At 36.7% G+C, this 25,906-nt stretch overlaps 11 protein-coding genes across 11 annotated transcripts; 6 read left to right on the top strand and 5 right to left on the bottom strand.

Moving 5' to 3' along the window:
• Positions 1-1,009: 1,009 nt before the first annotated feature.
• On the top strand, positions 1,010-4,303 carry C9374_001772 (uncharacterized protein; the record flags this gene model as incomplete). The annotated part of the gene is made up of 1 exon (XM_044691116.1): positions 1,010-4,303. The coding sequence occupies one exon, from the start codon at positions 1,010-1,012 to the stop codon at positions 4,301-4,303; it is 3,294 nt and encodes a 1,097-aa protein (XP_044551432.1).
• A 108-nt stretch (positions 4,304-4,411) lies between these two features.
• Positions 4,412-6,622, bottom strand: C9374_001771 (uncharacterized protein; the record flags this gene model as incomplete). Its single annotated transcript, XM_044691115.1, has 1 exon — positions 4,412-6,622. One exon carries the CDS (start codon positions 6,620-6,622, stop codon positions 4,412-4,414), a length of 2,211 nt encoding a protein of 736 aa, XP_044551431.1.
• Positions 6,623-7,959: 1,337 nt separating this feature from the next.
• Positions 7,960-10,290, top strand: C9374_001770 (uncharacterized protein; the record flags this gene model as incomplete). The annotated part of the gene is made up of 1 exon (XM_044691114.1): positions 7,960-10,290. One exon carries the CDS (start codon positions 7,960-7,962, stop codon positions 10,288-10,290), a length of 2,331 nt encoding a protein of 776 aa, XP_044551430.1.
• Positions 10,291-10,338: 48 nt separating this feature from the next.
• C9374_001769 (uncharacterized protein) lies at positions 10,339-11,304 on the top strand (the record flags this gene model as incomplete). The annotated part of the gene is made up of 1 exon (XM_044691112.1): positions 10,339-11,304. One exon carries the CDS (start codon positions 10,339-10,341, stop codon positions 11,302-11,304), a length of 966 nt encoding a protein of 321 aa, XP_044551429.1.
• A 5-nt stretch (positions 11,305-11,309) lies between these two features.
• Positions 11,310-12,014, bottom strand: C9374_001768 (uncharacterized protein; the record flags this gene model as incomplete). The annotated part of the gene is made up of 1 exon (XM_044691111.1): positions 11,310-12,014. One exon carries the CDS (start codon positions 12,012-12,014, stop codon positions 11,310-11,312), a length of 705 nt encoding a protein of 234 aa, XP_044551428.1.
• Positions 12,015-12,121: 107 nt separating this feature from the next.
• On the top strand, positions 12,122-13,402 carry C9374_001767 (uncharacterized protein; the record flags this gene model as incomplete). The annotated part of the gene is made up of 1 exon (XM_044691110.1): positions 12,122-13,402. The coding sequence occupies one exon, from the start codon at positions 12,122-12,124 to the stop codon at positions 13,400-13,402; it is 1,281 nt and encodes a 426-aa protein (XP_044551427.1).
• Positions 13,403-13,473: 71 nt separating this feature from the next.
• On the bottom strand, positions 13,474-15,048 carry C9374_001766 (uncharacterized protein; the record flags this gene model as incomplete). Its single annotated transcript, XM_044691109.1, has 1 exon — positions 13,474-15,048. The coding sequence occupies one exon, from the start codon at positions 15,046-15,048 to the stop codon at positions 13,474-13,476; it is 1,575 nt and encodes a 524-aa protein (XP_044551426.1).
• Positions 15,049-15,283: 235 nt separating this feature from the next.
• C9374_001765 (uncharacterized protein) lies at positions 15,284-16,496 on the top strand (the record flags this gene model as incomplete). Its single annotated transcript, XM_044691108.1, has 2 exons — positions 15,284-16,335; positions 16,403-16,496. 2 exons carry the CDS (start codon positions 15,284-15,286, stop codon positions 16,494-16,496), a joined length of 1,146 nt encoding a protein of 381 aa, XP_044551425.1.
• A 389-nt stretch (positions 16,497-16,885) lies between these two features.
• Positions 16,886-20,326, bottom strand: C9374_001764 (uncharacterized protein; the record flags this gene model as incomplete). Its single annotated transcript, XM_044691107.1, has 1 exon — positions 16,886-20,326. The coding sequence occupies one exon, from the start codon at positions 20,324-20,326 to the stop codon at positions 16,886-16,888; it is 3,441 nt and encodes a 1,146-aa protein (XP_044551424.1).
• A 957-nt stretch (positions 20,327-21,283) lies between these two features.
• On the bottom strand, positions 21,284-23,684 carry C9374_001763 (uncharacterized protein; the record flags this gene model as incomplete). Its single annotated transcript, XM_044691106.1, has 2 exons — positions 21,284-22,548; positions 22,613-23,684. 2 exons carry the CDS (start codon positions 23,682-23,684, stop codon positions 21,284-21,286), a joined length of 2,337 nt encoding a protein of 778 aa, XP_044551423.1.
• A 330-nt stretch (positions 23,685-24,014) lies between these two features.
• On the top strand, positions 24,015-25,808 carry C9374_001762 (uncharacterized protein; the record flags this gene model as incomplete). The annotated part of the gene is made up of 1 exon (XM_044691105.1): positions 24,015-25,808. One exon carries the CDS (start codon positions 24,015-24,017, stop codon positions 25,806-25,808), a length of 1,794 nt encoding a protein of 597 aa, XP_044551422.1.
• Between the last annotated feature and the right edge of the window lie 98 nt (positions 25,809-25,906).

Genomic DNA, 25,906 nt, shown 5'->3' with positions numbered 1-25,906 from the left:
ACGAGTGGAGGACGATGTTCTATTCTTGTTGATTTTGATACCTTTTACCACTATCTTGGAGAGATGCAAGGAGAGATGTCGTATGTGGCTCGAGTCAAAAAGTCTGTATGTTGATCAATCACGAAATGATCTTCGTTCTCAACATAAAGAACCAATACAAATGGAGGTAAATAATATGAAATGGGTTTTTTTTCTAATGACAATGTTGAGGGCGCATTCAAAACAGTACCAAGTTTTCATTTTTCGAAATACATGAGGTAAACTTTGGGTGATGGTCGACATGTTCGTAGACCCTTAATAGTAGTATCTGTTTCCGTTCATTTTCAAGAAAGAATCCTTGTTTCATTTCATTCGTTTGGAAAAGAAATAATAAAAAGTTTTCTAGTGGTTGTATTTTCAAAATACACACGTGAGGCTCATTCTTTTTTACCATTTGTTGTCTTCAATGTTTGCTACAGATAGGGATAACTTGTAACTGGCATGTAACAAGCTAATAATCATTGCGTGATGATGAGAAGTAGAGGAGAGATAGATGACCTGGTTTAATAGACCAATCTTCACTTCTTCCTCTTCAAAGTTCTCACCGGCTTGTCGGAAAATGCTCTTTGTCATGTTAAAATCGTTCTAGGTTATGGTTAGAGCTAAATTTGTTAAAAAATTTTTGGGTGCAGTAAACTGTTGACAAGGATAACAAGGATGACCAATTGTTGGTTGTAATTATCCAAGTGTCTTTCATGAACACTCAGGTATATGTAACAAGAAAACAGCCTCAATGAATTGTATGATGACGACCGGGTTGCACCCTTCATCTTTCAATAACTGTCTTTTCAAAAAATTATCGCAAAGAGAGGTACGTGAAGACAAAGAACCAGATGATGTCTGGCTGACTTTAACTTCATTCACAAATTTCTGTTTTTTGCAATGACATCTTTGAAAACATCCTTGTAACATCAGATTTCACACACAACAATACGAGCAACAACAACAACAACTTACAATTAACATCATCATGACCACTGACTATACCATTGTTGGTCTTTTACTCGCTCTTGTTGCTGTCGGTGCAGCCAATTTATACTTTTTTCTGACTAAACCTGTCAATAATAATACGAGCAATACAAACAACAACAAGGAAGATTCGTTATCAAAAGTGAACAAAGAAAAAGAATCTCTCTCCAAAGAATTGACCCAAGTCCGATCGGAAAACAAAACTCTTTCTGATGAAATTAAAAAACTTCAAGAAGAGAAGAAGACTCTCTTGGACGAGAAGGAAAAGGCTTCGTCTTCCTCTCAAGACAACATTGAAAAATTAAAAAATGACTTGAATGAAGAGAAGAAGAAACTCTTGGAAGAGGCAAAGAAGAAGGTCGAGTCCGAGATGGAGCAGAGAATCAAGCAAAGAGTGGAGGAAGAGAAGAACAAAATGATGAAGGAAGAGAAGAATAGATCACAAGAATTGGAAAAGAAGATGAATGAACAAGTGAATCAATATAAATTGTCGCTTGAAAAGGCTGAAAAAGAGCTCAAGTTGCAAAAACAAGATTCCGATAAGAGTTTGAAGGCAGTGAGTGATGAGAAGAAGAGGATTGAGGATGAGAACACAAAATTGAACACAGATTGGAAACAAAAGAATGAAAAGTTGCAACAAGAGTTGAACAATATCAAGAAACAACTCGATGAAAAGAACAAGACTGCCCAAGAATATCAACAAAAGACGGATGCTTTGCTAAAAGAGACCAATGAGAAGAGTAATGAAATCAAATTAATTGATGAAAAATTGAAAGCATCTGAATTGTCACTTGCTGAGCTGAACAAGACACTTTCTACCGTCCAGCAAGAACTTTCCAAGGTAAAAGAAGAAGCCTCCAAGGAAAGGGAGCATGTGGTATCTGAACGAGACTCGCTCAAGAATCAATTAGATGAATCTGTCAAGTCTTTGAAAGAATATGAACAGAAACTTGCTGATGCAGGAAAGCTGACTACCCAGTTGAGCACAATCCAAAAGGAAAAAGAAACCTTGTCACAAGAGTACGACTCTGTAAAGAAGCAAGTGGAATCGCTCAACAAGACTGTCGAAGATTTGTTATCTCAAAAACATACTAGTTCACAAAATCTTACCTCTTTGCACTCCAAATTAGAGGAATTCGAAAAACAAAATTCTCATCATCTCAAGACTGTTCAAGAAAAAGAGAATGAGCTCACACACATCAAAGAAACCATGCAAAAGGAAAAGGAACAACTAGAGAAAGAGCTGAGCTTGGCAAAGCAACAAATTGAGGATTCAATGAAGAACATCAAATCACTTGAAGACAAGCTGACCGAGGCAAGCACTGTTTCTCAAAAAGTTGCTTCCTTGGAAGAGGAAAAGACAAAATTGAGCCAACAATCCGAACACTTGACTAAGGAATTAGACTCTCTCAAACAATCTATTACTACACTTACATCTGAGAAGCAGGTATTGAATGAACAAGCAAAACGTCTCCAAGAACTTTTGGATACAAGCGTCAAACAAGTTTCATCCTTTAAAGCTACCATCAGTGAAAGAGAAGAAGAGATTAAAAAGTACCAAGACGAGACAAGACAAGCACAAGAAGAATACAAGAAATCTCAAGAGCTCGTTCAAAGCCTTCAAAAGCAACTTGAAGATGGAAACAAGAATATTTCTGTTCTCCAAACACTCCAACAAGAGAAAGAAGAGCTCACCAAGCAAGTCTCACAATTGACTGACTCTAACAAGGACCTCAACGAAAAGATGACCAAACTCACTACTGAGATGGAAGAAGCCACAAAGAAGGCACAGAGCTTGGAAGAAGACAAAAACACGCAAGTCAATGCTCTTGCGCAACAGCTTTCTGAAAAAGAGGAAAAGATTCAACAACTTCAAAAGGCCGTTGAATCAGCTTCTTCTTCATCCAACGAGCAATTAGAATCACTCAAGGTCACCTTGAACAAGAACGAGCAAGATTTGGCCTCAACCAAGGAAGCCTTACAAAAAGCTCAATCTACTCTTGAAGAACAAGAAAAGAAATCTGCTGAAAGCTTAAAGAAAGCTGAAGATACAGTGCAAGAGTTGACAACAGAGTTGGAGAAGCTGAAGTCAGAGAAATCTCGATTGGAAAATGAAGTCAACAAACTCGAGCAGGAGAAGAGCTATACTTCCTCATCAGAGGCTGATTTGTCTAAAAAAGTAGCAACACTTGAAGAAGAACTTTCTAAAAAGACTTCTGAGCTTTCACAATTGGAAGAGAGCAAAAAGAAATTGGAGAGCGATAGCAAGGAAATGTCACAAAAAGTTGACACTCTTTCAAAGGAGAAGCAACAACTGTCAGAGGAGGTCAAGAATATCAATGGTAATCTCAACGCAAAATCCAACGAGTTGACTGAATTGAACGAAAAACTCGAAAAAGTGAAAAGCATGCTAAAGGATGCATATACAACACAGTCCAATCTGAAAACCAACTTCGAGAAAGAAAAGCAAGAGTTGTTATCGAAGGTCAAGAATCTTGAAGAAGAAAAGAACAAGCTTGCGTCTTTGAATGAAAATTACGAAAAAACGAAAAATATGTTGAAGGACGCCTTCACCAAGGAATCAAAACTCAAATCAGATTTTGAACAAGAAAAGCAAACACTCTTGAAACGAATCAATACTCTCGAACAAGAGCTTAAGAACACCCCAAAGAGTGCTCCGCCATCTATTCAAGTAGACACAGTACCAACTGTGCCACACACTTCCGCAACAGCAAATATTGAGGAAGGATTGTCACCTGCGTTGAGCGAAACCTCGTCTGTCACTTCAACCAAGTCGTACGTATTTGTCCAAGAACTTGAAGATCTACTTGACAGCGTTGAGGATGGTTCTGTAACAGATTTAGAATTTTCAGCAGTGATTTGTGACTTTAAAGATCTAGATCGTCAGCAGCTGATTGATATTGGTGAAGTGATTGAGATATCATCACACTTGAAGAGTTTGGATATTTCCAACAAAGGATGTGACGATGCGTCTGCCAAGACCATTTTCTCAGCACTTGCTAAGAACGAACGTATCACATCAGTAGACATGTCAAACAATACTTTGATCGGTGACGGTTCACTTCCAGAATTATGTAATTTGCTTGAGAAAAATAAGAAGTTGCAGAGCCTTAATCTTATGGGCACATCTTTCTCTGCCGATGGCACGAGAAAGATCCTCTCTTCACTCTTGACCAACTTTTCTCTTCACACCTTCAACTTGGATATTTACTGCTTGAACGAGGATGAGAAGGCCAAGTTTGAAAATCATCTCAAAAACAATAACAAACATTAAGCTTTTGTAGATAGTTCCAATAAACGAAGACCCTTAAATTAATTTTTTCAATAAATCAATAATGACGTTCTTATTATTATTTAATGGATTGTTTTCAACACATCCTTTTTATTTCTCAAGTAAGGACAAAATCTCGTGCACATACTCCTTGTAGTGTTTGTATTCTTCGTGGTCAGTTACTTCCTCGGTAATGTAGTCATCGAAAGAAGAGTGGATATTATCCAAGATGGTCATATTCAAATCGTTTTGTACCATGAAGAGCTTCTTTTTTTCCTCATCACTAATTTTCAAACCGGTAGCAATAAATTTGATGAGAGAAAGAATTTTGTTGAGCTTACAAGTTCGTTCCTTCTCCTGTAATTCAATTCGTCTCTTCTCGAGTAAATTCTCCTCCATGACCTCAGGAATCGACGATAAATCACTGGGAGAGGCCGGTGATTCTAACACTACATGACTGTTCATGCATTTTCTATAACTTGCCTCGTCGTCACTACTCGAAGCGCTTAGGTCAAACATGGTATGTGTAAATTGTTCGACAAGAATGTGTAAAATAGACTCGTTAGTATTTTTCGTGAGAAACAGTGCATGTTCTGGTTTCCATTTCAACCATTCTTTAGCTAGATCATATCGCTCCATATCCACACATAAATGAATGGGTGTCATTCCATTCAAATCATAAATATCCAGTCGTGCTTTCAAAAAGTGATGAAAATTTTGAATATTTGAAAATATTTCCGTATCGAGTGATGACAAATGGAAATTCGTTTCGTTCGTATTACTACTACTATATACAGAGAGGGCATTAATAATTTCAGAAATACTTGTGGGTTGATAGACTTTGCAAAGGGAAGAGGAACTCGCACACAACATGTGAATCACTGAAGCACCTGTACACTTATTTGTTGTGTTAATCATTTGTTCAACTTCATTACTCAGTGAATCGGGTGAGCTGTGCAATGAGTGTAGTCCCATTTTGTGAAGTATGATTCTCAATGAGGTATAATCTAAAATTTGATGAATGGGACTCGAACCTGTTTCAACATCAACATCTGAAAAAGTAAATAAAAAGTGATCGAGTTTGTGGAGAGTTTTGTAAAATATCTGCTCTTGCTTCTTCTTCTTTTCAATGATCTTGAGTTTCATGTCTGGTGTGGCAAAGGATAAATTAGCCAGTGATCTTCTCAAATGTTGAATGATGGACGCAATTTGATATTCACACAGCGTGATACCCTTCTCTATCAAGTAATCAATAATATTCTCTTTTTGAAGTATTACTAATGGCGCAATACAAAAGTTCCTTTTGAATGAAAAATACAGGGCCTTATTTGGTTGCGATTTCAGTAAAAGTAGCTCTTTTTCAGAGCTCTCTGCAATGTTCATCAGATCCAATGATATGCTTCTACTGATTGAATCTTTTGATTTGGAGCGATTTTTCCTTAGGTTTGCTCCAAAATTTAGTAAATATTTAATGCATTCAAAATGGCTGTTGTGACATGCTCCTGATAGAAAGGTGTATTTACCCTGAATGCATGTATTGATTGGCACATAGTACTTCTCAATGAGTTGTTTGAGAAAGGTCAATGTTTGTTCGTCATTCAACTTTAAATAAGATGTCGTTCCCGAGGTTGATGCAGACGATGTATTGGGAAGAACCAACAACGCATAATCAACAATGGCTGGAAAATCCTCTTCAGATCGTAACCGTTGAATGGGAGTCACTTTCTTTTTCACAGTATTTCCAACGGTTTGATTTTGTGATGCTAATTCTCCAGATGTTATATCTATCACTCGCAAATGTGCACAATATTGAGGATACAGAGATTCTAAAATAAATGATTTCAGTTTTGATAGAGTTGGGAAATGATTAATAAAGTGAACTTGTGTGAGGTTTGGAAATTCTTTGCAAATATCAATGGTCTGTTTCATGGTCAATTTTGCACCAACGGTATGAATATCTAAATAGGTGATTGTCTTATTAAAACACATGGGCTTCAAATATTTTGGAAGTAAAACGTTTGTAATTCGATCATAGAACTGACTTGCATCAATAACGGCATATCGAAATTTCACACTAATTCTAGAATGACAATTTTGGTCGTCTAACTCTCCATCCATATCATCATCATTGGTTTGAATCGGAATTGCAGCACGCTTCGGAAGAGGACCAAACAATAATTTCTTTGGTGGCTCAATTGCATAAAGCAAATTCCTACAAAAGGTCTTATTCAAACATAGCCCTTTTTGTAATATAAAGCTTAAATAATCTAGAAACGAGAGTATATGACATTTCACTTCAAAAGGCAGATCTGAGAAGTTCATGTTGCGATAAAAAGGTATAATTATAATATAAGATCACAACGATAAGCCTTGCTCTCTTTCCGAATGCAATTTTGTTATTTACACGATGGTTTGTTTTCAATTGATTGTTTTTAAAAGATCAAATAGTGTATCGGATATGTGTTGTTGTTGTTGTTGGTCGTAGAGTGTCGGGTGGTACTTTAGAATTCTCAATAATGATAACTCTTCAATTCAGTAGTACTACAATAATTCTCCAAAACCCAATTAAATTTTCAATTCCGATAATGAGAAAGCCTTTCTCGTACAAAATAATCCAGAGGCTCTCGTTCGTCGTATGACCAATGATCACGAGGAGAGTTTTATCAATTTTTTCGCTTGCATTTTTGCTCCGCTTACCTCACAACATCGATTTTCTTCGGGAAATTTCTCTTTCTGGACCTTTTTTGTCGTTTTCTTCGCTCAATTCTTTAGCGAGTACGATCAAGTGTAAAACCTTGTCACGAGTTGTTGTAATAGACGTTGATACAAACATGAGAACAAACATGAAAAAAGTCTTAGTTTTGATTCTGTGTTTGTTTTGGAGTCCAATATTAAGAATCGCTTGTTTTAGGTTTCTGGTATGGTCATCAGTCATCCTTCATTTCCCTAAACATAGAAGTTAAGCTTTTCGCCCATTTTGTCTGACATTCAAGCTCTAACTTTCTTTACTTAGTTTGATAACTATTCGTTATAAATGAAGGGCTGTGGTGAGATGATTAAGGTTCTTACAAAGAAAACAACAATGATAAGAGGTGCATTCCTTAAAAAGATGTAACATTGCTTGCACCCGTTGCCAATGGACTTGGCCTTGCATTAGAATTTGCTTCAAATCAATTTCAAGATGAGGAATAGATTGTTTTGGAAGCTCTTAAAGAATTAGATGATGCTTTCTTTTTGTACGTCCAATCAAACAGATTGCAACACGTTAGGGAACTAATAAGCCATTCAAATCATTCCACATGTACCAGAATTCTGGAATGACAAACAAATTATTTTGGTCTTTTAAAACAAGCCCTTATTCAAAATGGTTATGCAGAGGAATGAAGCTCACAATGGTTTCCTCATATATTTCTCACAACTTCAATTCTTTCTTTCGGTAACGAGCTCGTTTTACACCAAAAAATATTTTCATTGCTACTGAACGAGCATTCAAACCTCTCGGCCGCTCTCTCCCTCTCTTCTGCCAGAAAAGCCTTTACTTGAGCAACACCAACCATTGTTGTTGCACAAGAGAGAAATATTGAGCCATACTCAATATCCTATAAAAGTTTGTTATTTTGGAACTCGGTAATCATATCTAATAACAGAAAGAAAATACCATGATGAATAACACACCTTCATCGGATTTTAATTTTACAAACATGATGATGAGAAATGAATCACCAACAAGTGATTTTCTTCAACAGGATGAAACACCATCCACAACGTCCTCTTTTTTACATAATCATCACCAACAGCATCATCAACAACAACAAGATGATCGAAGCGAGCAGAACTTCCTTGAAGATGATGGTGGTTCTCATATTCATTCTCATCACCCTTCTAACGAAAATTCTGACGATGACAGCAATTTTGATTTTGATGATGAAATGAGTGAAGAAGCCAAAGCCAAACTGATTCAAAAACACAAGGAAATGAAAGTAAAGAGAGGCAGAAAGATCAAGTATGAAAACTCTATTTGCTTGGAATGTGAAGAAGATGGACATAAATCGCAGGGAGGAATTTGGTGTTATGAAGTCGATCACCACAAAAACAACAAGAGAGCTCCAAAGTATGTGAATTGTGATGAATGTCACAAATTAGTCTCAGGACCCAAGTATACCCGTCATCTCAATAAGTGTGCACCGTCAGGAGCAAGTACTGCCACTTCCAACACAAACCAAACATCAACGACTCTTTCCTCGCCTGGAGTAAAACAAGGCATGACCAATAACGTGATTCCTGTCTCAGGTGCTGTTGTCAGTTTGGCCTATGATGGTGGTACAATTTCTTCTAATTCCAATCCTCACTCCAATAGCAATGGCGACAGCAACGCGATAGAGAATCAGTCCAACTCCTCATCTCTAACCATGAGCAGTTTAAATAACCAGACATCTCCTCGTGTCATTATTGGTAGTCAGCCAGTCAATCAACTCCATCAAAATCAAATGCCAAACAATCAAAACAACAACAACGCTACAGCAGGCATGATGAACGCATCTGCTCCAACTTTTGTCATTATGCCGAACCCTGCTTCCAACTCCAATAACAACAATGCCTTCATTCAACAATTACAACAAGGAAGCAATGCCAATTTCATGCTAAATAATACCAATAATAATTTGATGGCCATGATTAACGGAATTGGTTTACAACAACAATCACCACATTCACCTAAGAGTCCAGGAGGATCCAGTACCTCTTTACCTACCATAGTACTATCACAGCAACACAATTCTACTCTTCAACAACAGCAACAACTCATCAATGCGATGAATAGGTTGAGTCCACAAAATAATTATCCATCATCCCCGAATCAACTTGTACAAATAGCTCCAGGAACGTTCGGAATGCAGCCAATGAACACACCGAATTACATCATTAACAATCACAATGGTTCTAACCCTGTTCAGTCTCCACAACATATCATTATAACAAGTCCAAACAATACCAGCTCATCGCCTGGATCAAGGCCGCTCGATAACAATGCTGCCAATCAAGCAAGAGCCATGACAAGACTCTCCCCATCACTTCTTGTTTCTGCCCCAGTGTCTCCAGGACAGCAACAGCAATTCACAAAAATTATTATTCCTAATGCTCCTACCTCTCCTCATCAGCAACAACCACAAGGAATTTTCCAACAATTCTTACCAATGGAACAACAGCAAAATTTCTTGACAACCTCTTCGTTTACTACAAACACTGCTCGTCTTTCTCCATCTTATCAACAAGCTCTTTCTCCAAATCAAGCTTCCTGGTCTGGATATGATTCCTCACCTGGACTTTCTCCTGGAGGTCAATCCAACCAAAATAGCGCTGCACAAAAGAAAAGAAAAAGAAACACCTCAAACGCAGGATCTAGTCAACCATCGGGCTCTAATGCTCCTTCTGAAGGAGACTATGTTGAGATTAGAGACGATTTACTGAAAAAAATTAATGACGAGAACGATGACAATGTTTATTCACTACGACTTTATAACGAAACAACCAAGCAATATACTGTATTGATGTCAACAGTGCATAAACCAGTCAAACAACTTTGCTCGAGCAAGAAGAGAAAGAAGCTCAACCAAATTTTAGCTCCTGTTCTTGCAAAGTTTGGAGTGGACGCTGAAACATTGGTTCAAATTAAGGAAGTAAGATCATTAATTAAGAATAACAAGAAGCCATCCTCATTCGCAAACACAAATGACAACGACTCTGAAGATTCTGATGATCAACAAGCTCATAATATTCCAATTCATCACCAACAACAACAACAAATGCTTTCACAAATTGTACAGCCTCAACAAACAATGATGGGAATGTTGAATGATCTAGGACCAACGGATATTCCTCAATTACCTTCTGACAAAGACTTTCCCTATGACGTTCCAGATTTTAACCTCCAACACAATTTTTTGAACACCCTTTCCGATCCTCAACAGCAACAACCTCCCAACAATGAATAAAGAAGAAGAATTGCAAGACCAAGTACTTTGTTCTGTGTGAAACAAAAAATGGTCAACGACTTGACAACGAATGATGCAGAGACAATAGCCATCAAATTCGGAGGCAGTACCACCACTACGAAAGATTCCTTGCATTGTCTAAACCATGAAAATATCGAATGGATGGCTCAACAAGTATCGGAGCTTTATCACAACAAGGTTCACACAAAATTGATTGTTGTTCATGGTGCTGGAAGCTTTGGCCATTTTGAATACGCAGAAGTGAAACGCATTCTTCAATCAGAGGAATATAAAAATTCAGAAAACAATCTCAATTCAGAACTGATCCATAGACTCCAAATGAAAATTGCAGAAACACGATTCTATGTTCAACAATTAAATAAGGAAATTGTTCATCGATTAATATTGAACAAGATTCCTGCCATCAGCATTTCACCATTCGATTGTGGCGGATTTGTTCAAGGTAGTGAAGCAACCAAACGAATTGAAAATTTAGTGGAATTGGGATATGTTCCAGTGATTCATGGAGACTTGCAACTTAACTCCATGGAGCCACGTAATTTTTCGGTAATATCAGGCGATACCATTATGGATGAATTATCTCGTTTAGGATTGTCGAATAGGTCAATATTTGTGACTGATGTTTTTGGTGTCTATTTGAATTGTCCTTCAAAAGAGTCACAATTAGATGAGATTTCAGCTACTAGAGGTCTCATTAAAAGAATTAGACTATTGACGAACAATGAGCCAATTTGCAAGTATGAATTGGATATGTATGAAAATTCATGTACAGAATCAGAAATTTCAACAGAGCTTAAACATCAACATGATGTCACTGGAGGTTTTGAAAAAAAGCTCTCATCTGCGTTTTCAATTGCAAGAAGAGGTCATCAGGTCTATATTGTGAAAGCAGGAACAAATTACCTAGAAGCAGCAGTAACCAAGAAGCATGAGGTCTGTGGAAGATCGACCTCATCAAAATTTTTAGGTACCATCATTTCATCAACTATGTAATAGTTTCAAAATCGAGGTTTTTCAGGCTTCAAATGCTTTTCATCTTCATCCAACATTTTTCTTGCTTTTTTAATTTCCTTTGATTCACCTTTTTTAATTTTCTTGGTCTTGGGTTTCATGACTGTGAAATTCCGCTCTTCTATATGATAAGGGTTGGTTCTTCTATTTTTTCCAATTTCGTATTCCTTGCTATAAGATGGTGGTAGTTCATCAGCGTCAGCATCCTTAATCTTCATATGTTTAATTATATGAGCATCCATATTATTTAGAAATCTCCAATTAGCTTTCTCTTCTGTTATATCAAGAGAGTTTTTCTTTTTCTTCTTTGGAGGTTGTTGTTGTTTTTGCACAATCTGTTGATTCAACGTTTTATATTTTTGTACCGTTTCCATCAGTTGGTTTCGTTTTTTGGGAATTTTGAGTTGTTGTCTTTCTGCATGAGTTTTAACCTGATTTAATTCGGACAGAGATTCTTTTCCATTGCTTTCATTATTGCTAATGCTGTTTACATTAGCCAACTCAACCTGTTCATTACTATTTTCAAATTCCGAATTATCTTTTCGTAAATATCGGAAACATTGACTAAATTCTCTTGTACGCCAAAAACCACGCTGATGCCAATGTATCAAATTCATTTTCGTTTTCTTTGCCATGCTCAATTTTGTGAATGAGCAACAATGAGGAATGGAGTTCTCAATCAATTTCAACATTTTTTCTTATGCTCAATTAAATGAGAAAAAATATTGTTGAATCATCTTTTCTTTTTCGCTCAAAGAGATTATTCAATTTCTCGAAAAGAACATTATTTTCAACGGACATGAAAGAAGGAAGTGGATCAGCACTGATTATAAGATTTCCGGAAGATCTGGCTGGTGGAAGAAAATATTTTGAAATTCTGAATCATCATGATGATCGTTATGGTATTAATATCGGAGAGTTGAAACAAAAATTGAGAGATCTAGTTGGAATTACCAATCACCAAGAATTAGATTTTAGCTTATCCATGGATGGTGAATGTATATTATTGAACCACGAGCATGAATGGCTGAAATTACGAGAAAACGACACTCATGTTGCTGATTTGAAAATTCGATTAAAAGGTGGTGGAAACAATGCATCTCATCAAACAACTGTTGTCCGAAATATCGAAAAGAAAGTTCTAATCGATCAAAAAGTTGACAGACATATTTCGGATGAAGTGAGAAAACGAATTGTATTTGATCCGGATAACGATACTCCTTCAACAGCTAGCTTTCTGGTTCATTTTCATGAATATGTAGGATCAACATGGCAACCAGTAATGTATGAAAACTTGAAACAATCAAACAATAATGTCCAAGAACTGAAAATAGTAACATATAACGTTTGGTTTGATTTGCTTGAACGAGAAGCGAGAATGTTAGAAATTGTTCAAATTTGCCAGAACGCAAATGCAGATATTATTTGTTTGCAAGAAGTCACTCGTGGTTCTTTAGAGATCCTAACAAAACAGTCATGGATACGAAACAATTTTTATATATCTGACTCTTTAGAAAATGGAGGAACAACTGTCAGCCCTTACGGAGTGATGATATTTGTGAAAAAGAATTTACCAGTTGTAAAATTATTCCTTAATGAGTTACCAACTCGAATGTTCCGTTCAGCTCTTAGCTTGGAGTTGAAGGTAAACGATCAAATTCTCTGCTTTTCAACAATCCACTTAGAATCATTGGATAGCCAATCGCTAAGAGCTCAGCAAATGTATTTAATCTCCACCTTTTTGAAGCTTTATGACACTGGTTTTTTATGTGGTGATTTTAATTTTGATTCAGAAGAGAATTACCATAAGGACACCACACCTCTCGAAAATGAGAATTTAGAAAACTTTTATCCTGACTTTATGGATATTTGGAAAGAACTCAAGTATCCTCTGCAAGATATGGGAAAAACATTTCTTGGAGATCAAAGTAGACTTGATCGAATGCTTCTGAAGAGTTCAATATTTGAGCCTGTGGAGATAACCATGTTAGGAACCAAACCATTCAAAGAAGCGCATGGTAAACCCATCTACCCGTCTGATCATTTTGGACTCTTGACCACTCTTCGAAGAAAAAAGTAACCTTTGAAATTTTTGTACATTTTGTAAATAATATGACATTAATACATGATATTTATTTCCTCTCAATGGATTTAAAGCACAGCCACTTTGGCAACAAACACTGGAGTATTGGTTGGAAGATGATGCAAAATCATTGAAAAAGGTCTATCAAGAACAAATGTCTTATCGCCATCATTCTCCTTAACTTCATTCGTAGTGGCAGTATCAGGAGTTAATTCTCCTTCCACGGTTCCCAATTCACTAATTTCCATAATACATTTATGGAAAATTTCATCCAACACCCAACCTGATGGCTTGACAGGTTCAGGAGAAGATTCCACAGCAGCTGTTGGAGTAGTCACAGCTTCAGTGGTAGTAGTAGCAGCATCAGTAGGTGTCGTTGTGGTCGTATCAGTCGTGGTCGCTGGAGTGGTAGCAGCTTCAGTAGAATTGGTAGTCTTTGGTTTCTTTGGAGCTTTTACCTTCTTTGGGAACAATGAAGGAAGTGAGAATGGTTTTTCCTTCAAAAACGAAGAAAGTTTCACCTTACTTTCAATTCTAAATTTTGGAATTGAAACTCTCTTCAATGATTGAGGCGAAGTTGGGAATGCACATGAAAGACATCCAGAATTCAATTTACGAGTAATGAATCGATTGAATCTTTCCTCAGCATCTCCATGTAAACTCACTCGATCTTTGGTGACTGCAAAAATCATGGCAAAATCTTGTGAACGATACTTTTTTGAAATCCAATGGAAATTTCTAAATTCTCCATATTCTTCAACAGTATCCATCATATTCATCATGTCTACTTCTACATTCTCAACCACATCTTCATCATTTGGAGAGATGGTTCTGAAAAAATCAATCGTGGTCTGATTCAAATCGAAAGGTTTTTCCCATGGACCAAAATAAAAAGCAGTATCTGCGAAAATAGCTTGTGTGGAATTTCGCAAAAATCCAGTACCAATCAGAGGTGAAGTGGTTTCTGAATTCTTCTCTGAAATGAATGTATTAATAAATGTTCTAGCTGCTTCAACATTTGAGAAATTCACACGTTTCACATGGAATGAAGAAACACTAGAGAGAGATTTAAAAGGAGTCTTTTCAATAAATTCCTCAGATGCAAAAAGTGCATGAGTCAATACTAATTTTGTTGTGCTGAATTCAGAAGAGGTATCAGTAGTAGCCATTGGACTGTAGGATGATTCAATTCCTTGTAAAATTTTGTTCAAATTTCCAATACCAATCTTATTTAACAAGGTATTCAATTCTTGCTTTTTTTGTAAACCCAATTCATTGGATTCTTCCGAAGCTGCTTGTAAGAGAATGGAAAGGGTCTGTGAAAGAGAGATTGGAGAGAACATCATGTTTCTAAAATGATCATTAATGGAATCGGTTACTAATTGATTCATTAGTTGAGAGGCGAATTGAGTGGCAGATTTACTAATTTCGATGGCTTGTTGATCACTTTGGGAATTTAATACGGGAATGTTTCCTAGAGAAGAGGATGATGCCATGGGATCGGTATTGATGAGAGTAATGGGTTCATCGTCTTGGCATTTGACAGGAGTCCAGAGGATGGCAAGAGTCATCAAGAGGATGACGAGTGTAGTTGCAACGACGCTCCTTGTACAAGTCGTATATGATGGTGTTGGTCTCGACATTTTTTTTTTTTTGATTACTATTGTATGTGAAAGCTTTCACACAAAATGGATGATGACAAAAAAGTCAATGACCCATGTCAGTGAAATAAAATTCTGAATTTCGAAACACAAACATGTTCAATTGGTTACTATTTCTAAGAAGTCGTTTTAATCATCAAGTTGGTCCTTTAAATTGGAAAAACCATTCATCAGAAAGAAGAATTCATTGAAATCATTTAAAAAACAAACAAAAAAAATGATCATCACAAAACAAAAGGAAAACGAGGAACTTCATGGAGTCCTCCTTTTCAATTCATCATCAACAAGCAACAACTCAACAACCTCTTCACCATCATCCAAGAAAATAAAACAAGATGGAACAACAGCCACTAACCGAGCTCTGTTTACATCTAACACAACTTCTCAAGAAAAGAGAGAATTAAAACGATTGAAATTAATGTTTGAGGAGTGGTATCGGGAAAATGTTGGAACATCTTTAAAGTCTGGTGGTATTAATACTGATGTTGCTATAAATACTACGGATCATACAAAAACCAATGCTCAAGACGAGGACATGGAGGATGAAGAGGAAGGATTTTCTTCGGACGACGCCAACTCGGATGAAGAGGAAGATTATGACAATCTTTCATCAAAGGCTGAGAGTAAACCAATGAAAACAAGAAGTTCCAATACATCATCATCTTCATCAACACCAACTAGGAAATCTGATCGCCAATTAAAAAACACGGCCAAGCTAAAAATTTCTGTACAACAACTCATCGAAGAGGGATATTTACGTGATGGAGAATATTTGTATTTCAAAGGATTTAAAAACGAATTATCTTTCAAAATCGATAAAGAGAAGGGAATAATATGGAAAGGGAATTCATTTTCTTATTTGAAACCATTTTTCTTGAGATTAAAGGAGGATTTTGGACAAAAGAAAACATGTAATCCTTGGAACAGTTTTTATGCAATACGTGATGGAGAAAGAGTTCTACTACGACAATTTCGAAACGACTTGTTAAAAAGTATCGATTCTAATTATCGATCAAAGGAGAGGAGTTCAGAAAAGAAAAAAAGAAAGCGAAATTCCTTTGTAAAAGTAACCATATCCGACATGGTTGAAAGAGGACTTCTCAAGAATGGTGACTCGGTATATCTTGTCGATGGCAGCAACACCTACGATGCCATCATTGTAGAAGGAAAATACATTGGTTACACAGATGGAAAAGGAAAATTACACAAATTCGAGACAACCAATTCGTTTAAATCATTTCTAGGCACAAACGGAGGTAGTTGGAACAAGTAAGTACAATTGTTCAATTTCTTTGTGAATGAACCAAATTCTTTTTGAATCTTTGTATGTATGCAGGACTTTTGTATCTGGGACAGGAGGTAATGGCAAACCAGATAAGTCGTTCCAAGATCTCCGAGATTTATTCTTGAACAGTGAATCCAAAAACTAAAATGAATTAAATATCGTAATCACACGAATAGAAATTCATCATTTATTCCCAAGCAGTCAAATGCTCTACAGTACTTGAGCACGATTGACTGGCGTTCCCAACTACCACTTCGCTGGTGTAACATTCCTTTATTTGGTTCATTCGGGCTACGTCTCAGTGTTTTTGTTACATTAGCTTTTTGTTGTTCGCCCAGCAAAAGCTGCTTTGTCTTTGTTGAAGGACAAAGGCTTCTGCTGGAGCTATAATGAATAATAAAACGACTTGAGGTATGTTGTTGTGATTAGAAAAATACGGTGTAATTGTGGTCGGAAGAAATAAATAGGTGAACAATTTTAAACGTGTTCCAATTTTTGGACGAACTTTTTTTGTGATGAAAAATGCTTGACATTTTATTGCATGTCTTGAGACGAAGCCACCACCTGGCTCAGCTGGGAATACGAAACGAGGTTTTTTGTTTTCTTTGCAAATACGTAAAAAGGAGGTGACAACAACTGATAATTTCCAACAATCACAGCAATTTGTTTTTGATAAAGCTTGGTGCTGGTTGTTGATGAAAATTGTCCAATTAATTTAAATTTGAATGGATCCGTCTGATTTGGTGCCACAAATATTTTAAATGAGTTAATTGGTTCAGAATGTCGAGATGCATTTTCATTGTTCTCATTGAAATTGCGAACCTCTACGGTTGCATTGCTCAAAGAAATATGATTAGTCTTAATTTCAAATTCTACGGGCTTTTTAAGCAAAAATGCCGCAATATGATTTTGAGCATGAATTAATGAGTCGTGTGTTTGAATAATGGTAAAACTGATGTCGTCGGTTAATGTAAGTCGTTCTGTTAAGTTTGGCAAAACTTCACTTGTTTCAATATGGAAAACAGGAAGTGAAATGTTGTAGTAATTGGAAATGCTTGTCTCCATGAAATCGGTGGCAAATCCGGCCCTATAGTCATGTCTTGACTGATGGTATGATTGACGGATGGAGTTGACACGATGTTGTAAACATCGCAATTGTAAGTCTTTCGCACAAATTAAATCTTGATCTGTAAAACTATAAGAAATGGATGTCACGCTTTCTCTAGCTTGCTTTCTTTCATTATTAAAGTCAACAAATTGTTTTTCAGTCATTCTCATCAAAATTTGTTGGTTAATTTGACTAGGGGCATCACAATATTTCCTCTTTCTATCGTTATTGTATGAAAGATATACACATTCTTTTTTCACTAATTTGATTTTCATGTTTGAGTAACTTCTATGATAGTCCAATACTGTGGTTCTTTTTGAATAATCACGTGACTCTCCGAAAAATCCTTCAAGAGAACGTGTTCCCAATAAAGACAAATCAAAAACTGCATCTTGTGGAATAATTCTGATCAATTTCTGAATTGTTTTGATGTTATGGATAATGATGTTTTTTGTGAGGGTTCCGGATAATGTAAAATTATTATTCTTATTGGAAATAATGACGTCTTGGAAAACGGTATCCCACTCATTCAAATAGTCCAAATTTTCCTTAAGAACTTGCAACACTTCGTGCAAATTGTGTGAAGATGTTCCATCATGATTTTTGTCATCGTAAACATGAAATAAATCATGTATCGCTTTTAAGTACTTATAGAATCCTAAATATCGATAGTTGGTTCTCTCGTTCAATAATCGTAATTTTTCAAGTAACTGTAAATTGCATACATCACGTAATACATCCTCAGATTGATCATCATATTTGATAAACGAGCTCCGTTTAACTATTTTACACCACTCTAAAGGTTGTTGTCTATATATTTCATCGAGTGTGTTCAATTCAAATCGTTGTAAAATAGAACAAGAAATTTTGGTGACAGCTATGTCTTGATTGCTAAAATTTGCCACACACACTTTACCAATGTTAGTATGAAGGGTTTCACTCAACAACGTAACACTTAATTCGTTGTCATTGCTGCTATGATAGAAAGAAATGCCTCCAGAGTTAAAATTCCGTGGTTCTTTTTCTTTCCATTCAAATGAAATTGTGTCTTTGTCATTCACTATGAAGGAAAGTGGTATGTTGGTCGCTTGTGTTCTTTGAATAACAATTTTCATCAAATGGCAACCGTTTCCGTTGTCGTTGGAAGAAATACAAGCAGAGGAATGGCGTGCAATTTGAAGGTTTGGAGCACCTACTTTAGTGGCAACCGGATATAATTTTGGTCTCCCATTAATTGCATTCCTCATGTTTTTGCAATGGTGACTGTAGCAAAAATGATGTAGTTCATTTGGGCTCGATGTGAAATATTTGTAATTAGCAGACCCTGCATCTGACACAGTACAGACGATGTTTCGAGTATATGTGTCACGAAATTCAGAAATCGTGTCTCTAATGGTTTGTTCAGTTTCAGTAGTGCATACTTTGAAGTTTCCAGGAATTCGAACTTCACCGTTAATACTGCAATATAAAGTTTGAACAATTTTTTCAGCTAAAAAACCCTTGGGTGGAAAATTCGGACTCTGAGCTAGTGCAGTACAATCACTAATCTTCAATGGACCTTCATTGGCACCGTATACAAGCCCAAGCTTGGTATTGATTCCTAAATGCGGTGTTACATCTACTGCATCAATTTGAACAAGACCAAAATTTTGATTTTCAATAACCTTCATTTTTTCTACTAGCTTATCAAAGTCATCTTTGTCTAGTTTAGTATTCCCTTCTCCATATGATGCGGTGTGAAAATGATGGTCGAGTGTGGATGAACAAGGTAGGACTAAGTTACATCTTTCAGAAGAGGGTTCAAATTCTTGTCCTCGTTTCAACCCTCTCGCCAATGCTTCATACGCATTGTATCCCATGATAACCAATAAATCTTGAGCAAAACAAAGAACAGATGGGCTCCATCTATGGCCTCTACTGTCTTTGCAAATTAATTGTGAAAAAGCATCACGAAGATATGTGAAAAAGAAAGTTCGAGGTACTAATTTGCGACTACCTAACACCTGAAAAAACAATTTTTTCAATTCTTGAATATCCTCATCAAATATATCACATTCCGAATAATAACTATCATCATCGTTATTTTGTGATTTAAAATCAGCATGGTCTACAAAATTATGAGAGATGGTGTCGGACTTGGTATTTACAATTGATGAGTGTGTTGGAATAAATTTGTTGTTAATTAGTTGTTGCAGCATGTAATACGGTGCTGTTTGTTCTTTTGTTGAATATGACAACGTGATGTAGTCTTCAGCAAAACCATGATCCAGGATTTTATGTAATTCAATAACGCCGACATTTTTTTCTGGTTCGAGTAATTTCATGATGGTTGAACTAGAATAACGTTGTGACGTTGTTGAGGTTTGAGGTGGGTCTTCGCAAGCTGTACTTGTTTTGGAGTGTTTACGTTTTTGACGAATTCGCATCAGCTCGTCATGACACTCTTTCAATTTCAAATAGCCTTGAAAATGTAGTTTGTTGATCCATTCTGATGTTAACTCTTGATTTTGTCTTTGATTTTGAAATTTTGGGTCAGAGTAAATGTTATAGATAGCACTATCCTCGTCCGGGTCAATGCAATCAGTAACATATTGTGCAATCTTTGTTGAATTGTCAACCTGGAATTTGCAACAGTATAGAACAAATGGGACTCGTTTGTTGTGTGTGATGAGGTATGAGAAATATAGTTCGAGATGGCGATGGATGGTATTAAAATCCTTGCGATGAAATCCACATTGATCAATAATATCTTCTATTAAATGTTCGACATTAATATATTGATGGACTGCGAATAGCATTGTTTTGATGGCAACATGATATTCCGGTCTCAACAGACCGACAAAGGCGTTTCGTTCATGTTTTAACATTTTTATTGAAAAAACCTCCAGCAAACACCAGAACAAAACTTCGACAGCCTGCTCGACCTTTTTTAAAATGGTTAGGATTCTAAAAAATAAAGTGCTTTCCAAATGCTATTGTAACACTATTTCTGGGAGTTGGGAACGCCAGACGATTGACCTTTCAGGAACCTTTTTTTCACGTTCGTTTGATGATTCTTTTCGGTAGCTGACTCTTTTTTGGACAAGTGAAAGCTCGGACAAAGATTCTTCCCAATTTTTTACCGTTGTCGGGAGATGTTGGTCGAGCGCTCATTAAAAAAAAACAAACGCTCTCATTGTTGGCCAACAATTCTCTCTCTCGTCCGTAGTGGAGTGTATTGACAACACGGCTCTGGCTACGGCAAGGTGTTACTTTTGGGTTTGACACGTGCTGGTCTATCATCATCACCTCCTTTTGAGTTCAACAATTATTAGTATTTCCGTAATATTATTATTCCCTATCAATTTTGCATCTCCTCCCTACATTTTGTCTTTTTCCGAGTCTTTTTCCTTTTTGCGGCTTTTTGTACATAATTTTACAAGTATTTCAATCCAGTAGTAATTTTTGCATCATCCATTCAGTATCAGCACACAATAAGAATGACAGTTTGCCAATCTCCAGACAACAACAACACCCAAAGTTCTAAAAAAAGAGCACCTTCGTTGAGAGTGTCATTGAGCTCACCAAGACAACATCCTAATTATAATGACAATGCTAGTGCCATGTCAGGAAACCACTTTTCTGGACTTCTCTCAAAGGAAGCAGTGGAATACATTTTTACGGATTGGCTTAATTCAACGAACTACAAAAACTAATGGTGTTTACACATGCAACACTCATCACTAACTGGATTCTTTTGCCTTGAATGATTTTTATAAACTAACTCTCCTAATTTCATAAGCAATGATGTTTCTGGATACGTCATTCATAAATTTCGTCATTTATTAAACCTTCTTAATATCAATTAATTCCAAGATGTCATCAATGGGCATTTGCTTGTTGGCAATGACCACGTCCATGATCGAGAGCAATTGTTTGATTGGAATCTTTTCTCCAACATTTTCAATGAGGGAATCCACAAGTGTGTCACACTTATCAGAATTTTCGACAAATAGATTATTGGTGCCAAGCACTTCCTTGATGTTGTCAGCGCCTGTGACTGCAGGAACAGTGAGAACTCTATCGAATTGTTCAACCAAATCCAATGACTCTAACGAGGAAAGCATGCTAGTCGTTCCAATAATTAATAATTTTCTATCTTGAGGAGGATTTCGTTTCAAAAAGGTCATGAGTGTTTGGAGCATCATGTTGGAAAAACGAGGTCCCACACGAACCAATTGAATTAACCGTTCAATATTGTCCAACACAACTACACTCTTTTCAGACTTGTAGGCATCAAGAAAAGCTTCAGAAACGTGTTGGCACATTGCAAATTCATCCATACCAATCATAGAATTTGGAGAAACTACTCTGACATATGGGAATTTTGAAACTAGGGCTAAATGAGCAGCCAAAGCAGTTTTTCCACAAAACTTTTTGCCTTCCAGTAAGACACTTGTCAAGAAGGTATTCTCTCCTTGATCCACTTGCTTCAAAATTAAATTACACTTTTCATAAAGCTTTTCAAATTCAGCTCCATATCTTACGATTCCTTTTCCAATGTATGATTTCAAATCATCAACACCAAATGATGGCTTTTTAACTTCACTCAAAGCCTTATTAAAATCGTCCATGGTCACTTGAATTTGAGAGCTGTACTCTTTGACATTCTTTGCCACAACTTTCTTATTCTTTAAATCAATTCCTCTATTCATGGCAAATGAACGTGCGGAATTGACCAATCCCATTATGTCAGAACCAGTAAAGTTCTTGGTTCTATCGACAATACTTTGATAATCGACATCGCTGGAAAGGAAATGATTTTTAGAAAGGGCTGCTGTGTGAATTTTGAGAATTTGCATTCTTCCTTCTTCATTGGGAAGACCAATCTCAATTTGAACTTCAAATCTACCTGGTCTTAACATTGCAGGATCTAGCAAATCTAATCGATTGGTCATTCCAATTACTAAAACATTGGGTGTTGATTCCACACCGTCCATCATGGTTAACAATTGATTCACAACACCATCTCGCACTCCAGTGCTGTCAGAAATACTTCCTCTCTTCCTGCAAATTGCGTCTATTTCATCCATTATGATGAGATGCAATTCTATTTGATATCATCAATAAATAAATTTGAACTCAGATGTTGCATTTTCTGTCACACTACTTACCTGCGTTTTTTCCACGATCTTTGTAATCAGCAATGGCTTCAGCAAATAAATCTCTGATTCGTTTTTCTGAAGAACCGACCAATCCACTGAAGATTTCTGGTCCATTCACTACTTCTTTTGTTCTACAGTTCAAAACTTGGCCAATTTGCTTGGCAATTAACGATTTTCCTGTACCTGGTGGACCATAAAGAATAAGACCTTTAACGTGTTTAACTCCCATCATTTCAGCAACATCAGGAGGATAAGCTCTAGAGCAGAAGGCTCTTCTGAAAATAGTGTTCAATTGCTTATCTAAACCTCCAATACCAAGAGTTTCAAATGTAAATTCAGAGTTGAAAATATCATGCATTTGGTCTGCATCTTCCTCTTCATTGATCAGTGACGATTCCTCTAGTGTTGATGTCATGACTTTAACACCACTACCAATATTGTCATTGTTAAAAGTACTATTGGGAGCTGAAGGTGATGAGAAAGAGGCAGAACCTTTTGGCACTTGATTGATGTCATATGGCACATTGGTTAATTTCATAATCTTATTATCTTTAGCAGTGGTAACATAAATAACATTAGTATTTTCATCCTCACTAATCAAAACAGTCTTTTGAGATGTATATACAATTTTAGCTGCAATTATCTCTCCATGATAGACAAAAGCTACTGATTGACCTCTTTGAAGAATATGACCTCCAAAACATTTTCTCAATAATGGAATGAGGTTTGTAACGCTCACTACTTTCTTCTCAACTGCACTTTCATTCAAAAACCGAAGTTCAAAGACAATGGAGGAGGGCGTAGAGATCAATGTTGAGGAAGCCTTCTCTTCAGAATAGCTTTGGCATGTACAATCTTGACCCACTTCAACACCCGCGTGTTGTCTCATATACTTGTTGAGACCAATGGTTCCTTTAACGACACTCGGAAAAGAAGTAAACTTGGTAATGAGTCGACCACATTGAATCCAAGGACAATTTTCAAATTGAGCACAATCATCAGGATGAAGATAGGCTAGATTTGAAAATTGCAGATATCGCTCGGGAGTGTTGGTAATTTTCAAAATTAACGACGATGACATGTTATACAAGAGAGAATAAAGAGAGATCACTATTTCAGTATGTCCTCCTAAAGACAATTTTTTGTTCTGTTCTTGATGATGACCTGTTTTCGTTCCATCGCTTGCTTTAATGGAAACACAGGTTGAGGCATATTTTTAGATGTTTCAAAATGCCACGTGAGCTTACACACTCAACGTTCCACTCATTACGAATGCAATCTACCGTTGGATTGGAAGCACATTCAATGATAAATAAAGAAATTATACCTGGAGATCAACCCGGTATTAGGTATTGAGAACAAAGCATCTTCAATGGTTTTTTTGTTGGATCATTCCTTTGAATACAAAAAAATGAGCCCAAAGCAAGAGGAGCAAGCAATGCCTCTCTCCGACGACGGTGAAGAAACAACCACAGCAGCCATGATTAATAATAACAATACATCTACAAACGGTGGTGTTGATGATAAAAAAGCAAAGCAACAAAAGAAAAAGAATAAAAAGCGTAAACGAAAAAAGACGATCATATTACCACCGGGATTAAAGCAATACGAAAGAGTAAATCAAGCATCAAATAGTGTGGATCATCAGCAAGATGATATTTTTGTTCAAAAAGATGTCATTCAAGAACTTGCATCATCGGGATCAGACATTCTCGATGAGTTTAAACGTATATTTGAACGATTTGGAGCAACTGAGGATTTTAATTCTAAGCCTACTGTATCTGAAGAAATCGAGGAACCACCCAAGAAAGAAAAAGATTTGTTTGAATTGAGCAGTGAGGAGGATGAAGCCCAACAGGATCAGGAGGTAGAAGAGGATGACGAAAATGAAGCCGATTACGATCCTGTTTCTCTTATTGCCAACAAGCGAGGTAAAAACAAAAACAAACTTAAGAAAAAGAAGAAGCGTAAATATAGGTTTACAGTTTCCCAGCTAAAGCAACTGGCACGAAAACCAGATGTAGTTGACGTTCATGATATCACAGCAAATGACCCTGAACTGTTGGTTTACTTGAAATCCTATAGAAACAGTGTCCCTGTACCATCTCATTGGCTTCAAAAGCGAAAATATCTTCAAGGTAAAAGAGGATATGTCAAACCACCTTTCAAACTTCCAGATTTTATTGCAAAAACGGGAATTACGAAGATGAGAGAGGCATACCAAGAAAAAGAAAGTGAAAAATCCATCAAACAAAAGATGAGAGAACGAGTTAGACCAAAACTAGGAAAAATGGATATTGACTATCAAGTACTAAGAGACGCTTTTTACAAGCATCAAACAAAACCAGATAACACTACTATTCATGGAGATCTGTATTATGAGGGAAAAGAATTTGAACAACGCAGAAAATATATCCACAAATATAAGCCTGGAAAACCACTATCTGAAAAACTGAGACTTGCTTTGGGTATGCCAGTAAACGCTCCCCCTCCATGGCTTATTAAGATGCAAGAACACGGCCCTCCTCCATCATATCCTAATTTAAGAATACCAGGTTTGAATGCTCCAATTCCTGAAGGAGCTAGTTATGGTTACCATCCTGGTGGATGGGGACGGTTGCCCGTCGATCACATGAACAGACCTCTCTATAACAAGTTCTTTGGTGCCAATGCTATCGAGCCAGAAGATAAACGGGATGATTCCAAATCCAAATCATTGTGGGGAGAAGATATCATTGACGACATGCAGGAAGAAGAGGAGCCAGAAGAAGAGCCTACTGAAGAGATTAGGGAAGGAGTGGACTCTGATGAAGAAATGCAGGCTGCAGTCACTGAAAAAGAGGAAGAAGAGGAGGAAGATCAAAGCTCTATCATATCTGTTAGTGGTCTAGTGACACCCAAACCGATGGATTATTATCCACAAAAATCCGTCACATCTGTGACAGTTCCTCTGAAAACTCCTGATGCTATCAATTTAAGAAAAGATGCAAAGAAAACAAGTGATTCAGAACCAAAGTTACTTTACAGAGTGTTGGAAGAAGAAAAAAGAGAAATTGGAGCCAATGAATACATGGGTTCATCTACCAAATACAAAGTACCACCTACTGGTAGCTCTACCATGTTGCCACCAACCCAAGAGTCAGCAGATGACAAGAAACGAAAACGGAAAGAAAGCTCAGGATCACAAAAGAAGTTTAAGTTTTAACTCATTGTACGTATGCAACTTGTTGCTCTTTTGTTATCTTCTTAATATTACACGTGATGCCTTTACAATAACTCTTCTTTGATAACAATTAAATCGAT

This window comes from Naegleria lovaniensis, assembly GCF_003324165.1.
Source record: "Naegleria lovaniensis strain ATCC 30569 chromosome Unknown tig014, whole genome shotgun sequence".
Classification (NCBI taxonomy): Eukaryota; Heterolobosea; class Eutetramitea; order Acrasida; family Naegleriidae; genus Naegleria; species Naegleria lovaniensis.
This window is presented reverse-complemented; position numbering and strand designations above follow the sequence as displayed.